Source organism: Bos taurus, chromosome 5 (assembly GCF_002263795.3).
Source record: "Bos taurus isolate L1 Dominette 01449 registration number 42190680 breed Hereford chromosome 5, ARS-UCD2.0, whole genome shotgun sequence".
In the NCBI taxonomy this organism is placed as follows: Eukaryota; Metazoa; Chordata; class Mammalia; order Artiodactyla; family Bovidae; genus Bos; species Bos taurus.
In genome coordinates, this window is record NC_037332.1 from 82,080,214 (window position 1) to 82,094,091 (window position 13,878).

At 38.7% G+C, this 13,878-nt stretch overlaps 1 protein-coding gene across 1 annotated transcript in view; it reads right to left on the reverse strand.

Annotated features, from left to right (window-relative positions):
* Nucleotides 1–1,501: 1,501 nt before the first annotated feature.
* Nucleotides 1,502–13,878, reverse strand: part of MRPS35 (mitochondrial ribosomal protein S35) — a 43,585-nt gene continuing 31,208 nt past the window's right edge. Inside the window, exon 8 of the mRNA NM_001075619.2 lies at nt 1,502–1,859. Coding sequence (NP_001069087.1) covers nt 1,590–1,859 — 270 coding nt within the window. The 3' untranslated portion in view covers nt 1,502–1,589. The remainder of the gene's footprint in view (nt 1,860–13,878) is intronic.

Here is a 13,878-nt window from a genome sequence, read left to right on the forward strand (position 1 = left end):
TGATCAATTACCTGAGCAGTTGATCTCAGCTGGTAGGTGGACTGATTTACTGATAGACTCAAAGCGCCCCCCCCCAACCCTAAAACACATGGTTGGTTTTTCCAGCATGCTTAAGACTATCAGGTGTAGCTAGCCCCACCCTAAAATCCATTGTGACCAATTCCTGCCCTAAACAAAGACACTTTCATGAGGTATAACAGATTACCTCCCAGAAGGTGATAGCAGAGGCTAGACTCTCTTTGGGCAAAGTCAAATTCTTTATTACACATCATTACTCTGCTTTGATCTGCACTGTACTATTACTCCAGGACTGAGGACCCTAATCACCACCTCTTCATATGTTTCCGAATAACCACCTCTCCTCAGCTTCTACTGTTCTCATGTTTCCTTCTCCAATCCTGTTTCAGCACCTGAGTTTTCCTTAACTCCTTGAGTCTCTAAGAAATGTAACATTTCAATACATTTACATATGCTTTAAATCAGAAGGAGAAGTTCAGTTGTATCTACTTTTTTATTCACTATCTCCATCCAATGGAGGATGGAACTGGAAGCTCTACTGTTATCCTTCATAACCTATGGACTCTTGGTCTTGCTAATACCAAATCATACCTTCAATTTATCTACATCTTTTGAGAAACTGTTCTGAAATTCCTTTTAGCATGTTATATTCTCAAATTCTGTTAAGCAATTTAAATTTTAGGCAAATAACAGCCTCCGTAATTCCTTTATTTCAATTTTAAATTACTCATTGACAACTTTAAAAGTGGTAAGAAATGACTCACAGATATATTTAAAAGTATTCAATTGACAGCTAAATGGAATGAAATGTTTCTTAGGGCAGTGATCAATGTCATTTATTCCAATTAAAGGTCTTTATATCTTATCTCTTTCCTGAGCTGTAGAAGTTCTAGCTGGGGCTTCCAGAGAGGTGAATATCGGTCAACCTCCACTTCCACTTTTCTGCAAGTTTGGGCTTGGAGAAATGAGCCAAAGAAAATGGAAACAGGATGCTAAACAGAACTGAATCAACATAAAGTGATCCCAGAACAGAGAGATGGAACAAACTTCTTAGGTTAGAAAATACTGCCAAGAACCTGTTTCTAATCAGAATCAGCATCTGCAAAAACCTCACTCGGCAGGTAGTAGTTATGTAGACAAAACACTAAACTGCAGTCAGGGGACTGGGTTCTGAGCTGAACTTCCTAAATACCCAAAATCATTATTCAAAAGCAACCAGTAAGTACTGATTTGTAGAGAAAGAAATAGAGCAGGTGACAAAAGAACAATATATTGTGTATGTGTGTGTGTGTATATATATACATATACACACTAAAGGGTTATGGTAGAAATAAAATTCAAACACTTTAGGACCAGAAGAAATCAGAATCAAATTAGTCTGACTGCCCTAGTATATAAGAAAACCTTTGAATAATCATTGCCCTTGTATCTTAGAATGAAAGGAATAATTTTAACTCTAATGTAGTAAAACAATGGCTTTTTAAAAAAAAAAACATTTTCAATTTTATATCAAATTAATGATTACATATGTATCATAAAATTAGTAAATCAAGGAAATTTTTCTGTATAATTCACATCAAATGTAATAGTCTCTTCACTGATTCTTTGTACTGAGAAATGGTATTCTCATTGTCCCCCTCATTCTTAAGACTAACAACAGAATTTTTGTAATCTTCAACTTCTTTAGTACTAAGGAGCTCTTCTTTACTTAATTCTGTATTTTTCTCAGCAGCTTTAATTTGGAAAAGGGTTTCCAGAATGTTTTTTTCTGAGGCACTATCTTTCCATACATACTCTTCCATATCTGCTTCAGTCTTCTTTTTCTCCCACTCTTCAGTTTTCTGAAAAGACAAAAAAAAACAATCTCTGATTTTGAGAATTATCTGGTCAACACTGCATGTTCACCCTGATTCACCTCCCTTATCCAGCACAGCTACCTACCTGCAGCAACAGCTGTGGGCTGCACACTCGTATTACATGAATACCTCGTTACCACTCACTAATTCTATCCACAGAATTTATACTTTATCTGCCCTACGAATGGCACTTACAAAGCAAGACTATTTCCCAAAAGACCCAGAAAACTCACTCCTTGCAGCTTTCTAGACGCTAAACTCTAACACAGCAAACATTTCTGAGGTTAAAGCTATGAGAGCTGAAAGAAGACTGTATTTATCTTTGTAAATGCCTGTGGGGATGACAAGGGGAAGACCAATTATTATAATAAAAATAAAAATATAAAGTTTGTGTGATTTTTAGTGACTTTTAGTGATTTTTAATGACTATATATTCTGGAATTTTGTTTTGTTATTATCGTTACTTTCTGTTCCTAAAATGGAAATAATTTTCAATCCCACTTATTTTTTCTTACAGAAAGTATTACCATGTTATTTTAGGGAAGACTGGTAGATTTTAGATTAATATAATTCAGATTTATGATTTAAATGAAGATGTAACATTCTGTGAAAAAAAAATCAAGCAACACAGCTCATATGTAATACACTCTCATTTACAGAAGTGCTAAATACCAGCCACATTCTTTCCAAATTAACACATAACAGTATTGTGAGCCATAGGCTATTATGGAATGAGCCACTAGTCTTACAACATTTGAAGGTGGTACACCCCCCAAATTATAAAGTTTTTCAAGTATTAAAAGCGAAGGCAGGTTTGTAAGGCTGTCAGAAATCACATTCTAACTTTGAAAACTCCTCTTGAGCTAGACCACAGCTTGAGCAGACAAGAGCTCCAAGGCGCCTCGGAACCAAATGAGTTAGCAAGGAGGCAGTTTCCAGCCATGCCACTTTCCCATCCCCACTCCCGCCCCAAGAGCTCTTGAGAAGAGAAAAGCAGGAGCAATCTGTCATCCCTCAAAGGATGCACAGGAGCCCCGCCAAAGGCAAACAAGCCACCGGGGATGCCACTGACTCAACAAACCCCACTTGGATCACTAAAGCCCCGGGAAGAAGCTCCCCCACCACAGGGACCCACAAGAAGAAACCCTCCTTTAATCCTTCAAACTGTGGACTCTCTTCTTCAAGGGAAACAAACAGACATAGAGAGTTTCGCAGCTCCCAAATTCCTCAGCCAAAGCGGGGTCTCTGTGCTCGCAGCTCCCCTGTGTCTGCCCCACCTCCGTATGCTGAGTTTATGGCTGAGGACAATGTTCCCACTTAAGTTCTAGAAACATCTTATCCAGCTGAGAATCAACTCTTGCCCCCTTTTCCCTGGTAAGGGAGGTTTTAGGCTTGGCAGAGGGGCAGGGAGAATATGAAATAACTTCTTGTGCCCTGTCCCCACAACCTTGTTGCAAATAACTTCTAACAGCCAAACTCTAAGTCTGTACATTAAAAAAAAATAATAATAACTGACAAAATGATGCTACCTGCCAAGCTTTCACTGTAATATATGAGGCAGGAATAAATGTCAGCCCCTTAACAAAGTAAATCCCCTAAATTAAATACATTACTGGGCCTATCTACTCTTGCCAATGCTTTAAATGTTCAAGACAGTGTCAGAGTTTCTGCATAATTCTCCAAGTGAAATAAACTGAGCTCAATGAACATATTTTATAAAGCATTAAGTAAAACAGCCACTCCATCTCATTCTGAACTGTTAGAAAGTAAGCAATTAAGAAACTGTTTAAAAAATTGTTTCACCTAGGTTTATCTGGATTTTCTTAATTGACTTGAAATAGGTGCTTAAACAGAGGAGCTAACCACATTAAATCCACTAACAATTTCCAACATTTTCAATCTTCCCCTTATATTTGGAGTATACAATTCTACATTGGTCTCTAAGATGTGTTTACAGTTGTGCCGTGATACTAATTCCTAGGCACTCGAGGTGCCCAGTGAGCCTGGAGGAGCAGGGACGCCAAGCACCCCCTCCTTCATTTATCTCAGGAGAGAATTTTCTATGTGTGCAGTGACATGAAAAACACTGCAACTCCCAGGTGGCTCTAGTGACAAAGAACCAGCCTGTCAATGCAGGAGACATAAGAGACCTGGGTTCGATCTCTGGGATAGGAAGATCCCCTGAAGAAGGAAATGGCAACCTGCTCCAGTATTCTTGCGTGGAGAATCTCACAGACAGAGGAGCCTGGCAGGCTACAGTCCACAGGCTCGCAGAGAGTCGGGCACAACTGAAGCAACTCAGCACGCACACATGTACACTTACTACTGTTCTAAATGGTCACTGTCAGCTGCAAGCTTAACAATACTCTTGTTTTTCCATATATTCTAGCTTTAGGATCCAAACTCTGCCCAGCTCAATATAACTTCCAAGATAATAATAGTAACAATCTCCTAAATTTGAATACTTACTATGTACCTGGTACTTCAATACTTACATGTGTATAGTAATTAATAGAATTTGTATTAAGACCTACTGGATTAGATTTTAACATCTCTACAGATAAGAAACTAAATATTACAGAAGTTAAACATAGGGTCACAGTCACCTGGGAACGGTTCAGAGTGGCACATATACCATAAATTATGTAACCTCTCCAAAGGTGACCGCGGCAACCCCTAATCAAACATACTACTTTTCTAGCAACAGGCATAAATATTCACACTAAACGCGATAAACAAAGGCTATAAATAGTTTCTCATCCATTTAGAAGTCATGAAAAGACTAGTGATTTCCAAAGCTTCTGGAAAAACCCTACCTGCCATGGTACAACTAAGCTTGTGAGCCACAATTACTGAGCTCACACTCTAAAGGTGTGCTCTGGCAACAAGAGAAGTCACGACAATGAGAAGCCCGTACACTACAACTAGAGAATGCCCACACACAGCAATGAAGATCCAGCACAGCCAAACATAACTAAGTTTAAAAAAAAAAGTAATCTTAATGGACCCCTGCCTGGAATCCCTTGAATTCTGGCTCCTGGCTGGGTTTGGCTAATGGGAGGAATGAGGAGGAGACCTAGAGAATGACAGAGTGAGGTCACTGCTGTCTTCCCAACTCTCTCCCTTACAGAGACCACGCCCCACAGCCCGTCAGGTGGCCCGCCCCGCCACAGCTCGCAGCACTTCCCTCTTCCCCCTTCATATACGGGGTGTGATGGCACCCTACTCTCACCACCCTTGAGAACGGCACCCTTACTTGTTTCTGTTATTGAACCTTTGTAAAATGTCTCCTTAATAAAATATCCGAAAATGAAGAAAAACAAAAAAGCAATTGCAAAATAATCTTCTAGTCTTTGTAAACGATAAAAAAGCAATAATATTTTACATAATGCTTGTCACTTCAGAATATTTTTCACTTAAAGAGGTATAGACATAAAATCTTTGAGGGGAAAGAAAACTCCAAATTTTTTTTTAAAATTTACATTATGATTTCCACTTTCAAATAGATGTAACAGGTCACAGCCTGCCTCTGCTTTGGCTTCAACTGGAAAAAAAGCCAGGCAGTAAAAATATCAGAGTTTCAGAATCAGCAAGGACTAGATGAATGTGAATTCCAGGCTGCAAGGATATGGGAAGCCCTTCTGAAAACCCCTACCCATTTTCTTCCCTAAGACCATTTTCCAATTCTGTATGAGACTGGCACCTGGCCCACATGGAAGGACTCTACTTGGGAAAAGAGAAAAGAGATGAGGTTTTGAGCTGTCATCCAGGGTTTGTGTGATAGACTGGAATTGAAGAGTCCCAAACATGACTGGTTTTAGTTCTGTGACTACTTCTGGAAAACTGGGGAGGCTGAATCAAGCTTCTAAAAAGCAAATCTCTTGTATGCCGTAGTGGTTAGGAGGCAAAGTCCCAGTAGAGGGAAGCCCTGTTTCAAACACACAACCAGTCTCCCTCTCAAGACATCTATCTGCTAGATTCTGCTGCAAGGGCTAGAGGTTATCAAGTTAAGCTCAAAACTTCTCAAAGGCACAAGTGACTCTTAAGCAGGCTTTGAGATGTGGAAGCAGACTCACCAAGTTCCTAAATAAAATGCCTGAGAAAGAGACAAAGGTGAACAAAATCTTAAAAAACTGTAACCCAGCCCTGCTCCAGCTCAGTGATGATTGGATTAAAATAAGCCAGTGATCATCTCTGCCTAAGAGAAAAAAAGAGGCAATTCTTTCTGATGAATGACATCATATGGTAAAAGAATCCACATGCAATGCGGGAGACATGGATTCGATTCCTGGGTTGGGAAGACTCTCTGGAGGAAGGCATGGTAACCCACTCCAGTATTCCAGAATCTAGGGATTCTGGAGAATCCCTAGGGACTGAGGAGCCTGGTGGGCTACAGTCCATGGGGTCTCAAAGAGTGGGACACGACTGAGCAACTAAGCACAGCACAGGTCTTTCACACGTAATATCTGTCATGCAAATTACTAGACACTTCAGACGTCTGAAGAAAATCAATCAATACTGTTGATAGCCGGTGCTTGTCCTTCTAAATTCATTTTTTAAAAGCAAAGCTATGATTACCTTTCATATATAATTTTGTACCCTGACCTGTAATTCACTGCCAAATTTTTATTGCTTCTGAAATTACACCCAGGATTGAAGTGTGCAATTGTAAAGAATTTTTTTTTTCGAAGAGTAGTTGGCATGTATTAATTTTAAAGCGTAAACAACAGATATTCAAATTGTTGGGGGAGGGCACTTAAAAATAACCAATGTAAGCTCAAACTGATCATCATTTAGGCAGAGTCTGATTAGTCTGTAGACTTCAATTTTAATACCTCAAGTACTAAACATTTACCATTTCACCATCTGACTTAGGTATGTATACAATACATATACGTATATATGGTCTCTTTTCTTCCTTGCCTACCACAAGGGAACCTGCTCTGATTACATTCCTAGAGGAAGCAACCTTCTATTCCACGTGATCCTGTTCTCTTGTCCACATATCAGCTCTATTATTCACTCACTCAGTACATATTTGTTATACAACTACTGTCCCAGGCACTGTGCTCTCCTGGAACTGCCAGCCTAGTATATGGAATGTTGAGCTGAGTGGGAGCTGTCAGATGAAGGCTGTGATCCCAGCACAGGAAAGAGTATCCATAAAGGCTGGAGGCAGGAACAAGCTTAGTACGTTCAGGGCTGAATGAAGGCCAAGGTGAGGAAAGTGGCATGGGATGAGAAAGCACCTTACATATATTGGTTCATTTAACTTCCACAGCAACCCTATGAGGTAGTACTATTCATATCTGTTTTACAGAATGGGAAATTGAAACCCAGAGCAATTAAATAATCTGTCTCAAATCATACCGCTTCTCAGTGGTAGAACATGTTGCAAGGAACATAGAAACATGGTAAAAAAAAACCCACAAAATAATAATTTATTTCAATCTATGATGTTTCTTCTCATTGTAAGCATGAATTCAATACAAAGAAAAACACAATAGCTACTTCATGCACTGGTCAGTGAATTCCAATGTAACAGAAGGCAATGAAGCATCTGTTTCACTAAACACACAAATATGTCACCTTCTACCATCTTATTTATAACTCCCTTTGCCTAGGACATGAATCACTGTAATATTCCACTTCTCATGATTACAAGTAAGGCATTGTGCTAGAGAACGGAAAACAGTTTTACTATTAAAAAAAATCCAAGTTACTCAAAAATTATAAAAAATAGGAATAGGTTAAATATCTGTAATGGATTAAAGAGTTACTGACAACCAATTTAGTTACCAAACCTAAACTTTTAACTGAGTTATGTCAAAGAATTCAATTCAAATCAGATCAGTTTTTTAAAAATGTACTGAAAGCTAATATGCCAGACAGACACTGTATTAGATGCTGGGAATATAAAGATGAATGAAATACACTGTCCTGTCCTCAGTGACCACACAGTCTAATCGAGCTTGGCAGACATGCATACAGGCAATAACCATAAACACAATGAGAGGAAGGTTAACTGGTGGAAGGAGGAAGGGAAAAGGAAGCGAGGAGATGTCTAAGAGAGGTCACATGTGAGGTTTATTAGAGGATTCATATGAAGTTGCAAGGCTGATCAATTTGAAAAGGTATTATAAGCAAAGAGAACAGTACATGCATGCAAAGTTATGGAAGAACATATTCTGTTCATTAAGTTACAGGGTATATAACCTACATTTCCTGAGCAGCTGGTAATGAGGTGGTGGTTAGTCGCTTAGTCTGTTTCTGACTCTCTGTAACCCCAAGGACTGTAGCCTACTAGGCACCTCTGTCCATGGAATTCTTCAGGCAAGAATACTGGAGTGGGTTGCCATTCCCTTCTCCAGGGGATCTTCCCCACTCAGGGATTGAACCCAGGTCTCCTGAATTGCAGGCCAGATTCTTTACCATTTGAGCCACAGGGAAGCCCAATGAAGTGGTTTGGTTCAGTTCAGTTCAGTTTAGTCCCTCAGTTGTGTTCGACTCTCTGCGACCCCATAGATTGCAGCATGCCAGACTTCCCTGTCCATCACCAACTCCCAGAATTTACTCAAACTCATGTCCATTGAGTCAGTGATGTCATCCAACCATCTCATCCTCTATTGTCCCCTTCTCCCGCCTTCAATCTTTCCCAGCATCAGGGTCTTTTCAAATGAGTCAGGCCTTCACCATCAGGTGATCAGAGTATCAGAGTTTCAGCTTCAGCATCAGTCCTTTCAACACATATTCGGGACTGATTTCCTTTAGGATGGACTGGCTGGATCTCCTTGCTGTCCAAGGGACTCTCAAGAGTTTTCTTCAGCACCACAGTTCAAAAGCATCACTTCTTTTGGCACTTAGCTTTCTTTATAGTCCAACTCTCACATCCATACACGAATATTGAAAAAACCATAGCTTTGACTAGATGGACCTTTGTTAGCAAAGTAATATCTCTGCTTTCTAATATGCTGTCTAGGTTGGTCATAACTTTTCTTCCAAGGAGAAAGCGTCTTTTAATTTCATGGCTTCAGTTACCAACTGCAGTGATTTTGGACCCCCCAAAATAAAGTCTCTCATGTTTCCCCATCTATTTGCCATGAAATGATGGGACCAGATGCCATGATCTTAGTTTTTGGAATGTTGAGTTTTAAGCCAACTTTTTCACTCTCCTGTTTCACTTTCATCAAGAGGCTCTTGATGAAATGAAGTGGTAAATTGCTGTAAATAGACATACTAAGGAGTTTAGATTTTATCCCACATAATGGGAAACCACTGAAGGATTTTATAAAGGGATATGATATAACAGATTTGATTTTTAGAACAATTACTTAGTAGCAATATGGAAGATAGATAAGACAGGAAAATCAATAAGGCTATTATAGTTATTCTGACAAAGACCCATACAGGACAATAGCAGTAGGAATAAAGAAGAGAAAATAGTTTTAACAGATGTTTAAAAGCTAGAACTTAAAAGATCTGGTGACTTATCAGGGGAGATAGGGAGGGAAGAAAAAAGTGTCATTTTCAAGGTTCATGACTTCAGCCACTGAATGGAAATTTTCTTAATGGCCTTTAAGTATATGATAGGCTCCTGAGCATCAGATATAAAATGAAGTATTGCCTGAAGGCAAAGAGATATGAGACGTATCACTTTACTGTATCATCATCCTACTCAAGAACAGCTGCATACTGCCTACCACATTAAGTGAAAAAAAACATTCTATGTATGTATGATACACAAATCCTTCTTTTTTCTTGCCCCTTTCATTTTAATGCCCATATCACACCCCCAGGGCTAACACTAGATACATGTACAAAAACTGTCTTTTTTTCTTGTTTAAAGATTTTTTTTTTTAATGTGGATCACTTTAAAAATCTCTATTGAGTTTGTTACAATATTGCTTCTATTTCTTGTTTTGGTTTTTTGGCAACAAGGCACCTGTGAGCTTAGCTTCCTGACCAGGGACTGAACCATACCTCCTCCACTGGAAGGCAAAGTCTTAACCACTGGACCACCTGGAAGTCCCCAAAAACTGTCTTGGAAGAGATATATCAAACCTTCTAATAAGTTTCTTTACTAACAAAATTCAGACTGGGGAAGTTATTCCCAATCAAGAGCTCAGCAACAGAGCCTTTAGAATAAAATACATCTGGGTGTCTCCTCTGGAGATTTTGACTCTGCAAGATCTAAGTTATCTGTAACTTAGAAAAGCTTGACAGGTGAGTTTGATGAAAGCCCCAGCTGAAAATCAGTTATGGAGACAGATAAATTTTCAATTAAAAGTTAAGTTTTAAGAACTAGCAGCTAAAGTTCAGGTTTGATTTCATCTCTTTTGTTTCCTAATATTTTACCATGGAAGTTGAATAAAACTAAGTAATATGATACCATGAAAAGAATGTGAAACTCTGAAGCTGCAGTTCAAGTCTGAGTTTCTTGGGTTCACAAACTCTGTGACCTTGGGCAAAATACTTGATCTCTCCTTTAAGTCTTAATTTCTCAGGGGAATGAAGAAAGTATAAAGGTTATATAATGAAGAGGTTGTAATAGATAAATTTTGTAGATAACTTCTAAAATAATATAGAATTACAACACATTTTCTTTAAATATTTGGAAAAAGACCACATAGTCAAATGAAAAACAAACCTGATCAACATATAGCCCAAATCATACATCCATGAAAATTAAGTACCTCAAACTGTTTCAAACACATTTCTTAAACTTTGGGCATAATTATTGATTGTTGATTATTAATAATCTTATTAATAGATCATTAAAAAGCTATACCAGTAAAAAATTATTGCTAACATTTAACAAGTATGCTACATTTTATATTACTGAAAAATGAATTTGTTTGTAACTCTGTCACTTTACTTTTTTAAGATGAAAAACTACTTCAAATGTCTGTTTTTGGATATCCAAAAGAATACACAATGTTTCAATAGCTGTCAATCCATGGAACATGGACTAAGGCAACTTTTGTACTCAAGATAGTAAGATAGTGTAACTTGCTGTCTATGCAATGTAGTCAGACAAATAAGAGGCACAAATATATCTGAAAAGAATTAATTTCCAAAATATATAAAGAACTCATGCAACCCAACAGCAAAAAAAAAGAAACAATCTAATTAAAAAATAGGCAGAGGATCTGAACAGACATTTTTCCACGACAGACATACAGATGGCCAAGAGCCACCTGAAAAGGTGTTTAACATCACTAATCAATGGTACAAGCTCACAAACCTGTTAGAATGGTTATTACCAAAGAGACATTAACAAGTGTAGGTGAGAATGTAAACTGGTGTGGCCACTATGGAAAACAGTATGAAGATTCCTCAAAAAACTAAAAACAGAACTATCATATGATCTAACAGTTTCACTTCTGGGTATTTAGCTGAAGGAAATGAAAACTCGAACTCGAAAAGATATTTGCACCTGTGCACTGCAGGATTATTTATAATAGCCAAGGCATGGAAACAACCTAAGTGTCCGTGAATGGATGAAAGGATAAAGAATAGTCAGTCACAGTCGCTCAGTCGTGTCCGACTCTTTGCAATCCCAAGGACTGTAGCCCACCAGGCTCCTCTCTCCATGGGATTCTCCAGGCAAGAATACTGGAGTGAGTTGCCATTTCCTTCTTCTTGGATCGAACTTGGGTCTCCTACATTACAGGCAGATTCTTTACTATCTGAGCTGTAAGTGGTGTGTACATATGCGATGGACTATCATTTAGCCATAAAAAAGGGAATTCTGCCATTTTCGACAACATGGATGAACCCTGTGGGCATTATGCTAAGTGAAATAAGTCAGAGATAGGCAAATACTGTAAGATCTCACTTATGTGTGGGAATCTAAAAGAAAAACAACAAAAAACCTCACAGAAGCAGAGAGTAATAGCTGGTTGCCAGAGGCTTAGGGTGGCAAAATGATTGAAGGTGATCAAAAAGTACGAACTTTTAGTTATAAAATAAATACGTCACAGGAATATAATGTACAGCCTGCTGGTGACCACAGTTAAAACTTGAAAGTTGCTAGGAGAGTAGATCTTAGAAGTTCCTCATCACAAGAAAAAAAGTGTTTATTAACTATGTATGATGGTGGAAGTTGACATATTGCTGGAGCGCCTATCAAAGCCCTGAAGGATATACAATAAATAAGCAGAGAAAAATAAAAACTGAACAGTAAATTATATAACCTTTATAACACTTTTATTTTATTGTTAAATATTATAGTATTTATTACTAAACCAACTTGCTTCCACTAGTATTCCTCAAAGGATAGTGTTTTCTCCTTAGGTATTAATCTCCATATCCAACAACACCAAGCATACAGGCAACTAAACATGCATGTGCCCATCAATTAATAAACAGTTCATTTTATTGAAAGCACACTTGACAGTTGCTGTGAAAATGGTTTACTCTTTCATAAACACTACAACAGTGAAAGAGGTGCCTTTTCAAACATCAAGTAAAATGCTACGGTGCATGCTCACACTCAGTTGTGTCCGATTCTTTCTGACCCCAGGGACTATAATCCACCAGGTTCCTCTGTCCATGGAATTCTCCAGGCAAGAATACTGGAGTCGGCTGCCATGCCCTCCTGCAGGGGATCTTCCTGACCCAGGGATCAAACCCACATCTCCTGCTTGGCAAGTGGATTCTTTACCACTGGGTTACCTGGGAAGGATCCCCCCCCATCCCCACCGCTACCAATGCTACTACATCAGTCATTACTGCCCTCTGGATACAAATCTACACTCATTCAGTAAGCCCTACGGCCTGCTCACAGCCTGGCTCAGAATGATTTTTCAGTCTCATCTCCTTCGTCTGCCTGTTGGTCATACACCCTGGCCACACCAAACTTCTGCCTGCTCTCTAAACCCACCAGACCTAGAGAGTCCTTCACCCACTTCTCCACGGCACACTCCTACTCATCTTCTAAGACCAGTCACCACTTCTGTGAAGCTTCAAGGGAGAGTTGATTTTTGTCTGCACCTCTCACAGCGCTATGTGTCAACCTCCCTTACCTGGTGGAACAGACTACACTAACCACCAAATCCTTCTAGAAATAAAGCTACTTAAAAGCAGAGGCTCATTCATTTTGATCATCTGACTGATACCCACCACTTTTAAACAAGAACAAAATCATTGATGAATGCTAAGAAAAGCAAACAGATACTGTTCAAGCATTCTCTCTAATATAAACTGGAAATGTATATGTACGTGAAAACACATGAAAGATCACAATGAATTCATCAACCACCAGATTAAATGGCGATTATCGCTCTGCAAAAGGATTCATTATTTTTACCAGAAAGTGAAAGTGAAAGTGAAGTAGCTCAGCCGTGTCCAACTCTTTGCAACCCTGTGGACTGTAGCCTACCAGGCTCCTTCCTCCATGGGACTCTCCAGGCAAGAATACTGGAGTGGGTAGCCATTTCCTTCTCCAGGGGATGTTCCTGACCCAGGGATCAAACCGGGGTCTCCGCATTGCAGACAGACGCTTTAACCTCTAAGCCACCAGGGAAGCCCTTTTCCCAGAAATACTTATAATAAAGTCCCCTTTAAAAATAAACTCTTTGTAAAATTATCCCTTTTATCCATTTTGTTATGTGACTTTTCAGAACCACTTTGTTACAAACCTAGATACATTCCTGACTGGCAACAAGATGATCATGCAGTCCAAATAAGACAGTCCAAAATTCAATTTTAAAAGCCAATCTTGAGTAATTAAGTATCAAAATCATTCAAGAACCCTTTCAATCTAGTTTTAGATATCTACATTTTCTGAAGCAAGTCTATCTTTTGTGCAAGTCACTTTGTAAAATGCTTCATTCAATCATTTCTTAACCAAATCACTTGTGGAAGGTTTTAAGAATAACATGCAACAAAGTTAACATTTAGGAAGCTTTTGTTATTATCAGTTGTGTCAGAACCTGAGTCAGATACAAGTTCTAAAAATTCAAATACAATAGGACATAGATCTGACTTCATCTGTATAAAG